The 19481-nt window shown below is 36.2% G+C and overlaps 1 protein-coding gene across 16 annotated transcripts in view; it reads left to right on the plus strand.

Moving 5' to 3' along the window:
• The window catches only part of GRIA4 (glutamate ionotropic receptor AMPA type subunit 4), a 525267-nt gene that overhangs the window by 150719 nt on the left and 355067 nt on the right, over positions 1–19481 (plus strand). For all 16 annotated transcript variants that reach the window (XR_009564952.1, XR_009564951.1, XR_009564953.1 and 13 more), the window contains one exon: positions 18142–18381. Coding sequence is in view for 13 of the 16 variants with exons in the window: in XM_060303986.1 (XP_060159969.1) it covers positions 18142–18381 (240 nt within the window). In the remaining 3 variants the exon portion in view is untranslated. The remainder of the gene's footprint in view (positions 1–18141; positions 18382–19481) is intronic.

The raw sequence follows: 19481 nt of genomic DNA on the forward strand, positions 1-19481 counted from the left end.
TAAAAACTAAGAGTAAACTGGCACACAGTTGAAAGGGAAGAGAGAACACACACAAACATCGAAAGTAAATTGTCTAGCCTCACAGTAGAAATGAAAATTTTTAACTACTTAAGTCAACTCATCAACCTGAAAGTAGATTTTTGTGGCTTCCAGTCAGTCATTCCACCCTCTCCTAGTCTGTCTTATTTCCTTATTTCTTTTACTAGAGACCATGATTTCAAACATTTAGCAAATATTAATTGAGCACTTTCCATGTGCCAGTTTTAGAACCTGAGAATACATCAGTGAACAAGGAAGTCAAATTATCTGCTCTTGTAGATCCTTTATTCTGCTGGATAAAAGAGATGCATAAGCAAGCAAATAAATAAGATAATTTCAAATAGTGGTAAGGACTATACAAAAAATTTAAAAAGATCATGTGATAGAGAGTAACTGTAGCTGTGGGAGCCTCATTTCATAGAGGTGTCAGGGAGCTCCTCTCTGAGGAGTTGGAATCTTTGCTGAGACAAGAACAGGGAAAATTCCAGCCATAGGAAGGCCAGGAAGAGGGATCAGCTAAGGCAAAGGCCCTACCATGGGATGAAAAGGGAGTGTTTGGCTGAGTGTACTGAGAGAGGGGACAATGGTCAATGAGACTAGTGAAGGCAAGATCATTAGAAGTTTTTAAGACCACATGAATATTATTCTAAATATGATGAAAAGCCACTGAAATTTTAAGTAGGAATGAGATGCAATCTTACTTGCATTCTCTGCTGACTGTAGAGTAATTGGGGAGGAAGAAAACTGGAAGTAGGAAGTATAGTTAGTATACTTATAGACTTTTGTATTATACTGGGCAAGATAATGGCAGTGTAATGGGGATATAGAGAACTGAAGGGACTTAGATATTATTTTAGACATATTGGAGGTAAAACCATCAAGATTTGCTCACGACTTCAATATGGGGACAAAAAGAAGATAAAAATACAGAACATTTTGATAAATGGTCATGCTTTTAACTAGGATTGGGGAAAACAGGTACCACGTTCTGGAAAAAAATGAAATTCTTCTGTTTTGTCCCAGCTGGATTTTCAGTGCTGGATAGACAATCAAAGGGAGATGTCAAGCATTGATATTTGAGTCAGAAGCTCATCAGAGATGACAAAACAGATGATATTTATCAGGGATATATTGGTACATGGATGATATTTGAAATCATAAAAATAGATGAGATTATCTAAAGAAAGAGTATAGAAGAAGGGTTATGTCATTATTTCAAGATAAGTCATAGTGTCAATTATATCTCAGTAAAGCTGGAAAAGAAAGGAAAGGAAAGAAGGAAAAAGGGAAGGAAAGAAGAAGCGAAGGAAAGAAGGAAGGAAGGAAAGAAGAAAGGAAAGGAAGGAGGTCAGACAGGGAGATACAAGCAAGGAAACTGAGAATCAGTGTTCAGATAAGAGGAGACCCAAGAAAGTGTGCTGTTAAGTAAGCCAAGACAATAATGTGTTTCAAGAAAAAAGACAGTAATAAACTCCTAAACACCAACTCCTCTTTATTATTCCCTTTGATCACCATCCTTGTGTTGAGCCTGAAGAAAATCATGAATTTCTAAGTTGCTGCCACTTCCAACTCATATTTTCTGATCTTGTCTTTTGTCAGCATTCATTTAATCATACATATTGTTTTGTCATTCATTCAATAAGGTTTTATAGGGCACTTACTAAATGCCAGGTATTGTGTTAATATGTTGTGTTGGTTACAGTTGTGGATAAAATAGGCATGGTTCTTTAGCATCATGGAATTTATAAGCCATTTTATATGTTCTTGTTTTAGTTTCCTCTCCTACCCTCTGCAACCATTTGAAATGTGTGCCACTTACAAACACCTTTATCAAACCTCAGTGATACAACATTGTCTTTTATATCAGTGCAACTAGAAAACTATCAGCCCACATACATCTTATCTAATCTTTTCATCTGTGAAATCTATGGAAAGAGGTACCCTTCACACACTTGCACATCTCATTCAAGGCCAACCTTATACCCATCACTGACCCCAAACATTCTATTTTTCTGGGGCCTTACTTAATCACTGCCCCCTTTCTTTTCTATATCTCCCTCTCTACTGGCTCCATTTCCTCAACCTATAAACATGCTCAAATTTCTCCTGTCCTCCCTCAAGGAACACCCCCCGAATATATATATATATTACTACTTGATATTCTGAGAAGTCATATTCCTTTGAAGATAAATTCATCATTAGATCATTAATGAAGACAACATTTTATTGATATCTAATCCAATTGTTACTGGAATCATGAATCTGAAATGTATTATTAGGAACTCACTATTACTAGTATTGCTAATTAACTCCTAGAAGTTATGTATAGCAACTTTAACCAGGAGTTCCTGGATCAGAAGCCATGTTTCTCCTACAGTGACAAGAACCCCATCGACCAAACAGCATTCTCTGGCTTCTCCTTTGTGAACCCCAAATTCAAGAGGCTCCTGGAAAACTGAAGTTTCCAGACATACCCACCAGCCCACCCCAGTCAGGGAGCATGGGTCAGCCAGTACAACCTGCCCACTCAGCCCAGGCAGAGCAAGCTGGCTCCCCCACAATAAGCAACAGTGTGATAATTGTGATCTCTGCTGCTGCCAACGCCCCTCAACACCCAGAGAGGCCTCAGCTCTTGTCTGGTTGGGCTTTAATGGTACAGGATCTCTATAGTATGTATTTGCACAATGCAAAGATAAGAGTAACAATAATAGAATATCAATAATGATGAATGAGGTAATATATGTGAATGTTCTTTGTAAAATGTAAAAATCTATCTAAAGGAATAAGTTGTTATCTTTATTTTTTTAATCTTCTGCCGACACATTCTAACCCTTCTTGTAGCAGAAAAGGTTGGGGAAATTATTCAAGGCAATAGATTTTCACAAATGCTAACAGCATCAGCCAATTTGCCAAAGCCATCAGAGTGGGAGAATGTGTTTAATTCTTGGGTATCCACCAGTGTAATAATGACCATCAGGTAAAACAGGTGAAGTAACATATAAGCACAAAACACCTATTATGTTTACACTGACTAATCCATGAGAAGGGAGAAACAACAGATTTGCAGTACCAAGCCAATATCCCCAGCATAACAATGCCTTTTATTTTACAATCCTCACCTCACCTATATCTGGCTCACAAATTCTTCCCTAGTTCTATCTGCAAAATGTAATTACTACTTCATTTTTTGTTCTAATTGCCATTTTTAACATTATTTGCATTGGTAAAATATCATCAATATAAGGAGGAAGCTTATGACCATGACTGCTAGCAATGAGACCTGTGTAGTTCAATTTATCCTGAGACTCTTGTCCCACATAGCCTTGTTCCAACACATTCTTAAGTTACCTCACTGCTGTGATCATCGGAATGGAAATATCCTGTAGCCTCCTCTGTTTTAGCTTGCCTCCTTCTCCTCAATGTTTGCTTGATTATTCCTCTTCCCCTGAACTTACTGACTCAACACATTCCATTTCTGGTAAATAAAATTAATACATTCCCTTTCTCCAATATTAATAGATGTAATTTTTATTAATATTACCCAATTATTTCTGTAATATGTTTATAAACATTTATGCAATATGTGTACAACATGTAATGTCTAATCTTAATTGTATATACAAACCTAGTAGATAAGAGAGAAACAAGTAATTTTATTACAGTGTAATAATAGAGAGGAAGTAATAAAGTTTCTGAGAGAATAATATATCAGATTATATAAAATGATACGCTTCCTTAAAATATTATTGTACTTTATTTATTCACTTGTCCAGTCAACACAATATCAATTGGGGTATGTAAGGTGAATAAGACTCCCAGGAATCTCATGGCTATTGCTAGGGATGGACAATATCAAAAATAACTATATCAAATACAGCTAAGGAAGGTCAGTGTTTTAAGAAATGCACAGAGTATGAGGGCAGAAAAGAGAAGGGGCCTCTAATTCAGCCTAAGGGAATCAGGGAAGGTTTACAAGAAAAGGAAATTTCTGCATAATTAGGATTGATAATTCATAGAAACAGCAAAATATTTTAGAGGCTATGCCAAACATAAGTTTGGATGAAATTTCTACCTTAGATCACAACATCTGCATATACAGTAACACATGCAGCAAAGACTTTCAGTTACAGAATTATTACTGATTCTATAACATAAACATACTTTTTAAAAACAGTTATAGGGTTTCCCTGGTGGCACAGTGGTTGAGAGTTCGCCTGCCGATGCAGGGGACATGGATTCGTGCCCCGGTCCGGGAAGATCCCACATGCCATGGAGCAGCTAGGCCCGTGAGTCATGGCCGCTAAGCCTGCGCGTCCGGAGCCTGTGCTCCGCAACGGGAGAGGCCACAACAGTGAGAGGCCTGCATACCGCAAAAAAAAAAAAAAAAAAAAAAAAAAAAAATTTTTTAAATGTATGTTGAGTTTACAAGAAAATAAAAATGTATATATCCAAAGGACAGAACTGGGGAACTGAAAACAATAATAATTTAAAACCAAGAGTGGACACTGTGGCTTTCCCTTGAGGAGATTTGAACTAAATGTCTGAATGAGAACATAATCTTAAAGACATTGGACCAACAAGTAGCATGAAGTTGGAGCTAAGACTACCATACAAACCAGGCTATAGCTTTAGTGAGAGAGTGTAATTTTAGTGGCTTGCCAGGAGCTCTGTATACAAAAATAATCATAATGATGGTCTCTCATGAGAATTTTTACACATGGTCTGCTCTCATGTAAGTTTCCTGTACAAATTTATGCACTCTGCATTTTCCAAGAGACCATAAACTGAGATTTACAGGTATGTATGCACACACACACCAGCACTGCCACCACCACCACCACCACATATACAAATACACTGGGATGCTTGGCAAATGCAAAATCACTTTTGAGAAATGTTTATCCAAGCAGGTTTCTCTAAATTCTCACAGACAGACTTTGCTAAAATGAGCTCACAGTTCAAAGCTATGAAACTAACATGTTGACAATTCACCTGGAGTAAGAACTATAATCCACACAAAGAAGTGTTAAATTACCAAGGGTTTCAGTTAATAGTAACATTGGATAGAGGCTATGATATGTTTAAAATATTTAAACACATGTGGAACTACAATATTGAATAATAATAACATGTATGACAGGAGCACAATTTCTAGGTTAAAATGCTTAAATGTCCTTGTGTTATTCAGATGGAATGTGGAGATATTTAATAAATTTAGAATTTTATGACCAAGATGGCAGTGTAGGAGACCCAGGCTTCTGTTTTCCCACAAAGAACAACAGTTAGGAAGCTATCCACAAATGAAAATAGCTCAGAGCTCAGGAGTCCACTTACGAAGCTTCAGCAACACAATAGAGCAAAAATCTGAGAACAACCACACAGAAACGATAGGAAGAAAAGTTTCATTTTGCCTGCATCATCCCTTCCCCAAGACTGGCACTGTTTAGTGCCAAAAGGGAACTCCCAACCCAAGAGATTTCTCTTGGCCCAGAAAAGGAGAGGAGGGTGAGTGACCAGCTTCCCCAGTCTTTTAGGGAACTGCACAAAGTACCCACTGTGGTTTCACCCCATCCAGAGACCAGCAAAGCTGAGACATCTAGAGACATCTAGGAACAAGGAAGAAGGGAAGGGGCTACCAATAACAGCCATGTGCAGGAATGACCTTGGTTCCCAGTAGCCTTCTTGTCAGAGGATCCCAGTAGGCTTCACTACTAAGAATCTCAGAACCTTTAAAGATATTGCAGACTAGCACAGCTTTTATTACTGGACCCCAGCAGATTGGCCCACAAAGGACACAGGCAGATTTCTCTGCTGAAGAAACCAACAATCAAAACAACCATCACAGATCCCCTGTCTATTTCATGGCTGAAATTTTTGTCCTACAGATTTCCACATTCACAGATGCCAGTTGCCTGAATCCCTTCCTGTTCTCTTCCTTCCTCCTCCTGCCAGAACCCAAGATCAGTACTAGCAGCCAGTCCCAGGCTCTGCAGCTATGTGCATGCAAGATGCCAGCCTAGACCCCTGCAGCCAACTCCCACTTCTGTGTGCACACCCATTATTAGCCCCTGTAGCCACATCAGTGCCCACCAACAAACAAGGTCCCCACACCTGTTGTCGGCCTGGATCTGGCCCTGACCTTTTTCACTGGCCTGCCCTGCGGTTGGTTGCCTGCAGCTTGTCCTAGTAGTCAAGAACATGCACGATGCCTGCCCTGATTCCTATCACCAGCCCCTACCACCATACATGCATTTGCAGCTAGGCCATGCTGTTCCATGACTACATGCCAACAACCAGGGCTCCAGAAGCTGCTCGTGCTCCTGTAATTGGCTCTGACTCCTCTTGGTCCCAGCTCTCACCACTGTGTGTGTGTATGCAGTCAGCCAAGTGTATGCACACCACTGGTTCTGGCCACCACTGCCACCTTCCCCAGTCCCTAGCTGCTGGACCTGGAGGTGCTCTTGAGAACCCCACCATCAGCCTTAGTAGCCAATGTGAAACCCCCATAACTCTTGCCAAGGACCATGCAGTTTTCAATGTCACAGACCCCAGCTGCCTGAGCTGATGAGACACAATGCCCCCCCAAGACCTGGAGCACTCACACACACCCCTGCATTTGGCACTCTGTAGTATTAGACTAGGCTGGAGTCACAAAATGTTCCAGCATTCCCCAACTCACAGATAAAGAAGTCAGCCCATAAAGTCTGGAAAAGGAGATGTTTTCTTAAAATGTGCAGACACCTACCCAAGTTTACAGGGATCACAAAGAATCAGAAAAACATGACACCACCAAAGGAACACAGTAAATATCCAGTAATTGACCCTAAGGAAATGATGATCCATGAATTGCCTGACAAAGAATACAAAATAATTGTTCTAAAGGTTCTCAGAGAGCCACAAGAGAACACAGGTAAGCAATTTAAAGAAATCAAGGAAACAATACAAAAAAATGAGAAGTTCAACAAAGAGATAGAAAATATAAAAATAACCAAACAGGAATCTTGGAGCTCAAAAATATAATGACTGGCTGAAGGATTCAATAGAAAGCTTCAACATCAGACTCAACCAAACAAGAGAAAGAATCAATGAGTGTGAAGGCACCCAATTTGAAAATATCTAAGTTAGAGTAACATTAAAAAACAAAAAAAAAGAAAAGAAAATGAAGAAAACCTACAGGACTTATGAGACACCATTAAGATAAACAATCTATGAATTATGGGAGTTATAGAAGGAGAAGAGAAGAAGATAGGGACAGAAAGTTTGCTTAAAAAAATAATGGCTGAAAATTTCCCAGATCAGGGGCAAGATTTGTATATTTGAGATTATGGGGCTCACAGGTCACCATATTAAAGTCAAAGAGTTCTTATCCAAACACATTATAATAAAAGTAGCAAGAATTAAGAAGTTTGCCACTCATAAAAGATCCTCTAAGGTTATCAGTGAATTTCTCATCAGAAATATTATAGGCCAGGCGAGAGTGGGAAGATATATTCAATGTGCTGAAAGAAAAAAAAAAATTCAACCAAGAATACTTTATCTGGCAAAGTTGTCCATCAGAAATGAAGGAGAAGTAAAGGCTTTCCCAGACAAACAAAAGCTGAGGGAGTTCATCACCACTAGATCTGCCTCACAAGAAATACTGAAAAGAATTCTTCAAGCTAAAATGAAAGCATTCTAATTAATAACATGAAAATGTATGAAACTATAAGGCACACTGCTAAAAGTAACTATATAGGCAAATTCAGAAAACTCCAATGCTGTAATATGATGGTATGTTAATCACAATTCTAGTACAAAAGTTAAAGGACAGGGCTTCCCTGGTGGTGCAGTGGTTGAGAGTCCGCCTACCGATGCAGGGGACATGGGTTCGTGCCCCCGTATGGGAAGATCCCACATGCCTCGGAGCAGCTAGGCCCGTGAGCCATAGCCGCTGAGCCTGTACCTCTGGACCCTGTGCTCCACAATGGGAGAGGCCACAACAGTGAGAGGCCCACGTACGACCAAAAAAAAAAAAAAAAAAATTAAAGGACAAAAGTATTAAAAATAACCATAATGGATATATTATATAAAAAGATGGAAATTGTGACATCTAAAACATAAAATGGGGAGGAGTAAAAGGGTAGAGCTTTGTATGCTATTGAAGTTAAGCTGGCATTAGCTTAAAATAGACTGTTATATCTATAAGATGTTTTATGTAAGCCTTATTTTAACCATAAAGTAAAAACCCACAGTTGTTACACAAATCATAAAGAGAAGGGAATCAAAATCACTATGGAAAATGATTAATTCACAAAGACAGCAAGAGATGAAGAAAGGAGCAAAGGAATTACAAAACAGCCAGGAAACAATTCTTAAGATGGTATTAAGAAATGGATAAATTCCTAGAAACATACAATCTACCAAGACAAAATCATGAAGAAATATAAAATCTGAACAGATTGATAATAAGTAAAGATATTTAATCAGTAATCAAAAACTTCCCAGCAAAGAAAAGCCCAGAACCCGTGGCTTCATGGGTGAATATTTAAAGAAGCATTAATACCAATCCTTCTCAAACTCTTCCCAAAAATTGAAGAGAAAAGAACACTCTCAAATTCATTTTACAAGGCCAGCATTACCTGACACCAAAGCTAGATAAGGACATGAAAGAAAAGAAAACTACAGGTCAATATCCCAGAAAAATATAGATGCAAAAATTCTCAACAAAATACTAGCAAACTGAATGCAACTACACATTAAAAGGTTTATACACCAGGATCAAATAGGATTTATTTCAGGGATGAAAGGATAGTTCAACATCTGCAAATCAATAAATATTATAAACCATATTAATAGAATGAAAGATAAAAATCATGATTATGTCAATAGATGCAGAAAAAATATTTGACAGAATTCAACATCCTTTCATAATAAAAACTCTTAACAAAGAAAGCATAGAAAGAGTACCTTAACAAAATAAAAGTCATATATGATAAGCCCATAGCTAACATCATACTTAATGGTGAAAAGTTGAAAGATCAGGAACAAAATAAAGGTGCCCACTTTCACCACTCCTATTGAACCAAGTATTGGAAGTCCTACCTAGAGCAATTGGCAAGAAGAAGTAGTAACAGGCACCCAAATCAGAAAGGGAAAAGTAAAAAATGTCTCTGTTTTCAGATTATATGCTTTCATATATAGAAAATCCTAAAGACTCCACCAAAAAACTATTAGAACTAATAAATGAATCAGTAAAGTTTCAGGATATAAAATCACCATACCAAAATCGGTTGAGTTTCCATATACTAACAATGAACTCTCTGAAAAATAAATTTTTAAAAATTTACAATAGCTTAAGAAACAATAAAATGCTTAATAATAAACTTAACCGAGAAAGTGAAAGACCTGTACACCAAAAACTGTAAGATATTGATGAAAGAAATAAATGGAAAAATATACCGTGCTTAGGGATTGGAAGAATTAGTATTGTTAAAATGTCCCTCCACCAAGGAAATCTACAGATTTAATGCAATCCCTAGAAAAATACCCATGATATTTTTCACAGAACTAAGACAAATAATCCTAAAAATTTGTATGGAACCACAAAAGACCCCCAAACCAAAACAATCTTGAGAAAGAAAACCAAAGCTGGAGAAACCACACTTCCTGATTTCAAACTACATTACAAAGTATTGTAATTAAAACAGTATGATACTGGCATAAAAACAAATACATACAACAATGGAACAGAATCAAGAGCCCAGAAATAAACCCATATACTTAGAGTCAACTAATATTTGTCAAAGGAGCCAGGAACACTCAATGAAGAAAAATAGTCTCAATAAATGGTTTTGGAAAAACTTAATACTCACATGCAAAAGAATGAAATTGGACCCCAATCTTATGCCACTCACAAAAATTAATTCAAAATGGATAAAAGACTTAAACTGGTCATAGCATTGATATTTTTAGATATGGCACAAAAAGCACAGGCAATGAATGCAAAAATAAACATCAAACTAAAAAGTTTCTGGACAACAAAAGAAACAATCAACAATATGAAAAGACAGCCTACATAATGGGAGAAAATATTTGTAAATAATATACCTGATAAGGAGTTAATATTCAAAATATATAAAGAACTCATACAATTTAATAACAATCTGATTTAAAAAGGAGTAAAAGACCTGAATGACATTTCTTCAAAGAAGACCAACAGATACATGAAAAGATGCTCAACATCAGAGAAATCAATCAATCTGGGAAATGCAAATCAAAAGGACAATGAGATATCACTTCACACCTGTTAGAATGGCTATTATCAAAAAGACAAGTGATAACAAGTGTGCAAGGATGTGGAGAAAAGGGAACCTTCACAAACTGTGGGGAGAGAGGGATATAAATTGGTATAGCCACTATGAAAAACAGTATAGAGGTTCCTCAAAAAAATTAAAAAACGGGACTACCATATGATCCAGCAATGCCACTTTGGGTATATATCCAAAGGAAGTGAAATCACCACCTCAAAGAGATATCTGTATACCCATGTACATTTCAGCATCATTATACATCATTATTATATATTAATATACAGTAGCCAATGCATGGAAACAACCTAAGTGTTCACTGATGGATGAATGAATGAAGAAAAGATATAAATAAAATATATTTTTTATATAAAATTTTATGAATTTTATGAATTTATATGAAGTACAATATTTTTCAGCGCCAAACTGAAAGCCAGTATCTTAGATTTGAGTTCTAAAGCTCTTTAAAATTTTTTTCAGTAAAGTAAAATAAAAATTAATTGAACTAGATTATCTACTACATAAAGATGGAAAGTGGGTCCTTAACTTGCATGAAAATCAAAGGAACAAGAAAATATGAAATAAGAAAAGCACCGAGTAACTCCAGGTTATATGCCAAATGTATAGCACTTACATAAATATCTCCAAACTTTGGTGGAACATTCATGAGGTTAAGGTCCAATTCAGCAACTTGATTTATTCGGTCCCTTAAATCATAGAACTGAATTGAGTTTAAGCCTAAGATATTCATATGTTAAATTATGATGTTTCTCATAAGTTGCAGGAAAATTATAGCCAGTCACACTGTCAGAACAAGCTTTCCAGTTTGGTCAATCTACTCAGGTAATCAAATTCCAGTTTCTGGTGAGCATAGAATTAGAATTGGATGTACTTTCTTGATAGTATTTCTTTATTAAATATTCATGAAAATAACTGGTATTTGTTATAAGAATCTTAATAGTTGGTTGTGGATCAATTGTGGTATTTTACCCTCTAATCATTTTACTCTCTTATTAAATAATAAAAATACTAAACTTTATACATGCATGTAGAAAATTTGTGTTTATAAAATCTATCACTTACTAATTGCCTCGTATAGCCTCATAGGATAGCAGTTTTAGACACATTATCTCATATAATCCTTGGCATATTATATATTCAGAGTTGAGACAAGCAATTTTAAGGAATTTAGCCAAGGTTACCTGGCTAATAAGCAAAATCACAACAATTTGAACTTACTTGCAAAGTTTGCAGTCTTTCCCCTATATCTTTTTTTTTTAACATCTTTATTGAAGTATAATTGTTTTACAATGGTGTGTTAGTTTCTGCTGTATAACAAAGTGAATCAGCTATACGTATACATATATCCCCATATCTCCTCCCTCTTGCGTCTCCCTCCCACCGTCCCTATCCCCCCGCTCTAGGTGGTCACAAAGCACCAAACTGATCTCCCTGTGTTATGCGGCTGTTTCCCACTAGCTACCTATTTTACTTTGGAGAGTGCATATATGTCCATGCCACTCTCTCACTTCGTCCCAGCTTACCCTTCCCCCTCCACATGTGCTCAAGTCCTTCTCTATGTCTACATCTTTATTCCTGTCCTGCCCCTAAGTTCTTCAGAAACTTTTTTTTTTTTTTTTTAGATTCCATACATATGTGTTAGCATACGGTATTTGTTTTTCTCTTTCTGACTTACTTCACTCTATATAACACTCTCTAGGTCCATCCACCTCACTACAAAAAACTCAATTTCATTTCTTTCTATGGCTGAGTAATATTCTATTGTATATATGTGCCACATCTTCTTTATCCACTCATCAGTCAATGGACACTTATGTTGTTTCTCTCTCCTGGCTATCATAAATAGTGCCTCAAAGAACATTGTGGTACATGACTCTTTTTGAATTATTGTTTTCTCAGGGTATATGCCCAGTAGTGGGATTGTTGGGTCATATGGTAGTTCTACTTTTAGTATTCTAAGGAACCTCCATACTGTTCTCCATAGTGGCTGTATCATTTACATTCCCACCAACAGTGCAAGAGGTTTCCCTTTTCTCCACACCCTCTCCAGCATTTATTGTTTGTAGATTTTTTGATGATGGCCATTCTGTCTGGTGTGAGGTGATACCTCATTGTAGTTTTGATTTGCATTTCTCTAATGATTAGTGATGTTGAGCATCCTTTCATGTGTTTGTTGCCAATCTGTATATCTTCTTTGGAAAAATGTTTATTTAGGTCTTCTGCCCATTTTTGGATTGGATTGTTTGTTTTTTTGATATTGAGCTGCATGAGCTGGTTGCATATTTTGGAGATTAATCCTTTGTCAGTTGCTTCATTTGCAAATATTTTCTCCCATTATGAGGGTTTTCTTTTCATCTTGTTTATATTTTCCTTCACTGTGCAGAAGCTTTTAAGTTTCATTAGGTACCATTTGTTTATTTTTATTTCCATTTATGTAGGAGGTGGGTCAAAAAGGATCTTGCTGTAAGTTATGTCACAGAGTGTTCTGCCTATGTTTTCCTCTAAGAGTTTTATTGTGTCTGGCCTTACAATTAGATCTTTAATTCATTTTAAGTTTATTTTTGTGTATGTTGTTAGGGAGTGTTCTAATTTCATTATTTTACATGTAGCTGTCCAGTTTTCCCAACACCGCTTATTGAAGAGGCTGTCTTTTCTCCGTTGTTTATTCTTGCCCCCTTTATCAAAGATAAGGTGACTATATGTGTGCGGGTTGATCTCTGGGCTTCCTATCCTGTTCCATTGATCTATATTTCTGTTTTTGTGCCAGTAGCATACTGTCTTGATTACTGTAGCTTTGTAGTATATTTTGAAGTCAGGGAACCTGATGCCTCCAGTTCCGTTTTTCTTTCTCAAGATTTCTTTGGCTATTCAGGGTCTTCTATGTTTCCATATAAATTGTGAAATTTTTGTTCTAGTTCTGTGAAAAATGTCAGTGGTGCTTCGATAGGGATTGAATTGAATCAGTAGATTATTTTGGGTAGTGTAGTCATTTTCACAGTGTTCCTTCTTCCAATCCAAGAACATGGTATATCTCTTCATCTGTTTGTATGATCTTTAGTTTCTGTCATCAGTGTCTTATAGTTTTCTTCATACAGGTCTTTTGTCTCCTTAGGTAGGTTTATTCTTAGGTATTTTATTCTTTTTGTTGCAGTGGTAAATGGGAGTGTCTCCTTAATTTCTATTTCACATTTTTCATCATTAGTGTATAGGAATGCCAGATATTTCTGTGCATTAATTTTGTATCCTGCTACATTACCAAATTCATTGATTAGCTCTAGTAGTTTTCCAGTAGCATCTTTAGGATTCTCTATGTATAGTACCAGGTCATCTGCAAACAGTGACAGTTTTATTTCTTCCCTTCATATTTGGATTCCTTTTATTTCTTTTTCTTCTCTGATTGTTGTGACTAAAGCTTCCAAAACTGTGTTGAATAATAGTGATGAGAGTGGGCAACCTTGTCTTGTTTCTGATGTTAGTGAAAATAGCTTCACTTTTTCACCATTGAGGATGATGTTGGCTGTGGGTTTGTCATATATGTCCTTTATTATGTTGAGTTAAGTTCCCTCTATACCTACTTTTCGGAGAGTTTCTTTCATAAATGGGTGTTGAATTTTGTCAAATGCTTTTTCTGCATCTACTGAGATTATCATATGGTTTTTATCCTTCAATATGTTAATATGGTATATCACTTTGATTGACTTGTGTATACTGAAGAATCCTTGCATTCCTGGGATAAATCCCACTTCATCATGGTGTATGATCCTTTTCATGTGCTGTTGGATTTGGTTTGCTAGTATTTTGTTGAGGATTTTTGCATCTATATTCATCAGTGATATTGGCCTATAGTTTTCTCTTTTTGTGTTATCTTTGTCTGGTTTTGGTATCAGGGTGCTGGTGGCCTCCTAGAATGAGCTTGGATGTGTTCCTCCCTCTGCTGTATTTTGGAACAGTTTGAGAAGGATAGGTGTTAACTCTTCTCTAAATGTTTCATAGAATTCACCTCTGAAGCCATCTGTTTCTGGGCTTTTATTTGTTGGAAGATTCATAATCACAGTTTCAATTTCAGTGCTTCTGATTGGTCTGTTCATATTTTCTCTTTCTTCCTGGTTCAGTCTCGGAAGGTTGTGCTTTTCTAATAATTTGTCCACTTCTTCCAGGTTGTCCATTTTTGGGCCTATCTTTGCTTGTAGTAATCTCTCATGATACTATGTATTCCTGCAGTGTCAGTTGCTACTTCTCCTTTTTCATTTCTAATTCTATTGATTTGAGTTTTTCCCTTTTTTCTTGATGAGTCTGGTTAATGGTTTATCAATTTTGTTTATCTTCTCAAAGAACCAGCTTTTAGTTTTATTGATCTTTGCTATTGTTTCCTTCATATCTTTTTCATTTATTTCTGATCCGTTCTTTATGATTTCTTTCCTTCTGTTAACTTTGGGGGTTTTTTGTTCTTCTTTCTCTAATTGCTTTGATGTAAGATTAGGTTGTTCATTTGAGATGTTTTCGTTTCCTGAGTTAGGATTGTATTGCTATAAACTTCTCTCTTAAAACTGCTTTTGCTGCATCCCATAAGTTTTGGGTCGTAGTGTTTTCATTGTCATTTGTTTCCAGGTATTTTTTTAATTTCCTCTTTGATTTCTTCGGTGATTTCTTGATTATTTAGTAGTGTATTATTTAGCCTCCATGTGCTTGTACTTCTTACAGATATTTTCCTATAATTAATATCTAGCCTCATAGTGTGGTGGTCTGAAAAGATATTTGATGTGGTTTCAGTTTTCTTAAATTTACCAAGACTTGATTTGTGAACCAAGATATGATCTATCCTGGAGAATGTTCCATGATCACTTGAGAAGAAAGTGTATTCTGTTGTTTTTGGTTGGAATGTCCTATAAATACCAGTTAAGTCCATCTTGTTTAATGTATCATTTAAAGCTTGTGTTTCCTTATTTATTTTCATTTTGGATGATCTGTCCATTGCTGAAAGTGGGGTGTTAATTCCCCTACTATGACTCTGTTACTGTCAATTTCCCCTTTTATTGCTGTTAGAATTTGCCTTATATATTGAGGTGCTCCTATGTTGAGTGCATTAATATTTACAATTGTTATATCTTCTTCTTGGTTTCATCCCCTGATCATTATGTAGTGTCCTTCTTTGTCTCTTATAACATTCTTTATATTAAAGTCTATTTTGTCTGATATGAGAATTGCTACTCCAGCTTTCTTTTGATTTCCTTTTGCATGAAATATCTTTTTCCATCCCCTTACTTTCAGTCTGTATGTTTCCCTAGGTATGAAATGGGTCTCTTGTAGACAGCATACATACAGGTCTTGTTTTTGTATCCATTCAGCCAGTCTATGTCTTTTGATTGGAGCGTTTAATCTATTTACATTTAAGGTAATGATCAATATGTATGTTCCTATTACCATTTTCTTTATTGTTTTGGGTTTGTTATTGCAGGTCCACTCCTTCTCTTGTGTTTCCTGCCTAGAGAAGTTCCTTTACTGTTTGCTGTAAAGCTGGTTTGGTGGTGCTGAATTCTCTTAACTTTTGCTTTTCTGTAAAGTTTTAATTTCTCCATCGAACCTGAATCAGATCCTTACTGGGTAGAGTAATCTTAATTGTAGGTTTTTCCCTTTCATCACTTTAAATATGTCCTGCCACACCCTTCTGGCTTGCAGAATTTCTTCTGAGAATTCAGCTGTTAACCATATAGGGATTCCCTCGTATGTTATTTGTTGCTTTTCCCTTGCTGCTTTTAATATTTTTTTCTTTCAATTTAATTTTTGATAGTTTAATATGTGTCTTGCCATGTTTCTCCATGGATTTATCCTGTATGGGACTCTCTGTGCTTCCTGGACTTGATTGACTATTTCCTTTCCCATATTAGGGATGTTTTCAACTATAATCTCTTCAACTATTTTCTCAGTCCCTTTCTTTTTCAATTCTTCTTCTGGGACCCCTATAATTCGAAGATTGGTGGATTAAATGTTGTCCCAAAGGTCTCTGAGACTGTTCTCAAGTCTTTTCCTTCTTTTTTCTTTATTCTGCTCTGTTGTAGTTATTTCCACTATTTTATCTTACAGGTCACTTATCCATTCTTCTGCCTCAGTTATTCTGCTATTAATTCTTTCTAGAGTACTTTTACTTTCATCTATTGTGTTGTTCATCATTTTTTGTTTGCTCTTTAGTTCTTCTAGGTCCCTGTTAAACATTTCTTGTATTTTCTTCCTTCTATATCCAAGATTTTGGATCATCTTTACTATCATTATTCTGAATTCTTTTTCAGGTAGTCTGCCTATTTCCTCCTCATTTGTTTGGTCTGGTGTTTTTTTACCTTGCTCCTTCATCTGCTGTGTATTTCTCTGTCTTCTCATTCTGCTTAACTTACTGCATTTGGGGTCTCCTTTTCACAGGCTTCAGGTTCGTAGTTCTCATTGTTTTTGGTGTCTGCCCCCAGTGGCTAAGGTTGGTTCAGTGGGTTGTGTAGACTCCTGGTAGAGAGGACTGATGCCTGTGTTCTGGTGGATGAGGCTGGATCTTGTCTTCTGGTGGGCAGGACCATGTCTGGTGCTGTGTTTTGGGGTATCTGTGAATTTATTATGATTTTAGGCAGCCTCTCTGCTAATGGGTGGGGCTGTGTTCCTGTCTTGCTAGTTGTTTGGCATGAGTTGTGCAGCCATGTAGCTTGTTGGTCGTTGAGTGGAGCTGGGTCTTAGTGTTGATATGGAGATCTCTGGGAGTGTTTTCACCATTTGATATTATGTGGGGCCTGGAGGTCTCTGGTGAACCAATGTTTTGAACTTGGCTTTCCCACCTAAGGGGCTCAGGTCTGACACCCGGCCGGAGCACCAAGACTCTGTCAGCCACTTGGCTGCTAGTGCTCGAGGGTCTCCTGCAGATGGGAGGTGACTGTGGCTCACTGCAGGGACAAGGACACTGGCAGCAGAAGTTCTGGGAAGTACTACTTGTTGTGAGCCCTCCCAGTGTCTGCCATTATCCCCACCAAAGAGCCGGGTAAGCTCCCCCTATATCTTAATGTCAATTCTTAGTCTTTTTTTATGAATGTAAACTCTGGTCCCTTAATTGGACTTTAGTTTTTCCAGAACATGTGTGTATCTCTTACAGCACATCATCTAAAGAAAACCAGTAGCAATTTATTTTCTGTTAATTGTTACCCTCTTCTTATTTAATTAAATTTCTTAGGCTCTCTCTCCAGTTTCAAGAGGCACAATAAAAAAGAATAAACGAAATACCTCCAGATTTTATTAATTTATCTTATTTAATTATGCTTCATAATTTCCTAAAACCCAGATATAGAATATAGATATAAATGTTATCAGGACAGTTAATTTTTTTCAAGAAACTATAACTGCTTTAACAAAGAAAAATCTAATTTCTTTGTTTCACAAGGAACTACTCCTAAGATAAATACCTCTAGATTACCCAACACCCTAGGCTTCTTATGGTCACACTTAAAAGTCTCTAGCATAGGATTTGTCACATTATCGTGGAATGTTATATATTACTTCATTTTAGTCAAATTTTTCTTAATTCAAATTGGTCTCTTGAGAAAACCCCTTGTTATCTCATTTACTGCAGGGCTTTAGGACAAGCTTAACATTTCACTAATTGATTATACAAATAATTGCACACTTCACTTTTACTGTTTCCTTATATTATATTCCTGACATATCAATGACTCAGAGATTTTGTTTGTTTCATAAACTATAGATGTGGAGTCAACAGTTTTAGAGTGTGCTAATAGTTTATGGTTTTTTTTGTTTGTTTTTGTTTCAGTCTGTTCCCAGTATTCTAGAGGAGTATTTGCCATTTTTGGACTCTATGATAAGAGGTCAGTACATACCTTGACCTCATTCTGCAGCGCCTTACACATCTCCCTCATCACACCAAGTTTCCCTACTGAGGGGGAGAGCCAGTTTGTGCTGCAGCTAAGGCCTTCCTTACGAGGAGCACTCTTGAGTCTGCTGGATCACTATGAATGGAACTGTTTTGTCTTCCTGTATGACACAGACAGGGGTAAGTCGCAATTCCACATCTACATAAGTAAAACTCTAATTTGCTATCTGAAATGACTTTGTATCACTTGTGTGAGCAAAATATTTTGATCCCTAATGTGGCTAAAATCAGAAAATGGTCAATGTGTATTCTCAGTATTTTTATCTTGACTCTGGGGAAAAATTTTTAATTAAATGAACTTCAAATTCACAAGGTTACTTGAGCAAACCATGCTCTTTAGTTGAAATTAAAATAGATAATTTTTTTTTAATTTCCATGATGATATTTCAGGTGCAGTCATAAAATATGTATGTCCTTTACCTCAAATGCAAATTATTTCATGATTTGGAAGATTTTTAAATAGTATCAGGTTGAGGCATAGCATTGAGTTTGAAATATAAAATGTTAAATGAGTAATTGAAGGGTCATGATAATGAGAATAAAGATTTGGTGGTAAGGCTTCTGCTTGCTGGCAATCTTTCACTTTATCTTTACCTATCAGTCTTTAAAGATTAATAAGTGGTATGATCCATGTGTTGGAGAAACAAGGTGGATAACTAACACTAAATTATTGGCAATCCATACAGTTCTGTACAATGTTGATATACTTTGACTTTCGGTTGGAGACATAACTTAAGGAATTCCAATTTTTGTTCAGTTCTGCTTTTTATTTAGTGACCAGAATATAGCAACATATTATGTTTCAAAATAAACATCAGGGAATCACCTGTGGGGTTTTGTTTTCAGTTCTTTTTCCTTAAAGTGTAAGATTTAGGAGCAGACAAGAAGTTATAGTAAAAGTTCAAACAGGCAACATTTCAAGAACATGCTTAGTAAAATTCTACCTGTGAAGTGAGTAAAACAATAAATATAAAAACAATAAACAAAATAAATCATTTGAAGATATAATTATCTTCAAAATCCAAATATTCAGAATCCTATATTGAGACAAAAACTTATTAAATGAATTCATATTTCTCATTTATATTTACATATTTAATTAGATGGAAATGTAAGTCATATAAGATTTCACACCAATGATAGTCCTTTGTTTATATTGGCATTCTTGGTAAATTTTCCATTTGGAAACAAGCTCAGAAAATTTAATATCATCAGTGTAT

This window comes from Globicephala melas, chromosome 8 (assembly GCF_963455315.2).
Source record: "Globicephala melas chromosome 8, mGloMel1.2, whole genome shotgun sequence".
In the NCBI taxonomy this organism is placed as follows: Eukaryota; Metazoa; Chordata; class Mammalia; order Artiodactyla; family Delphinidae; genus Globicephala; species Globicephala melas.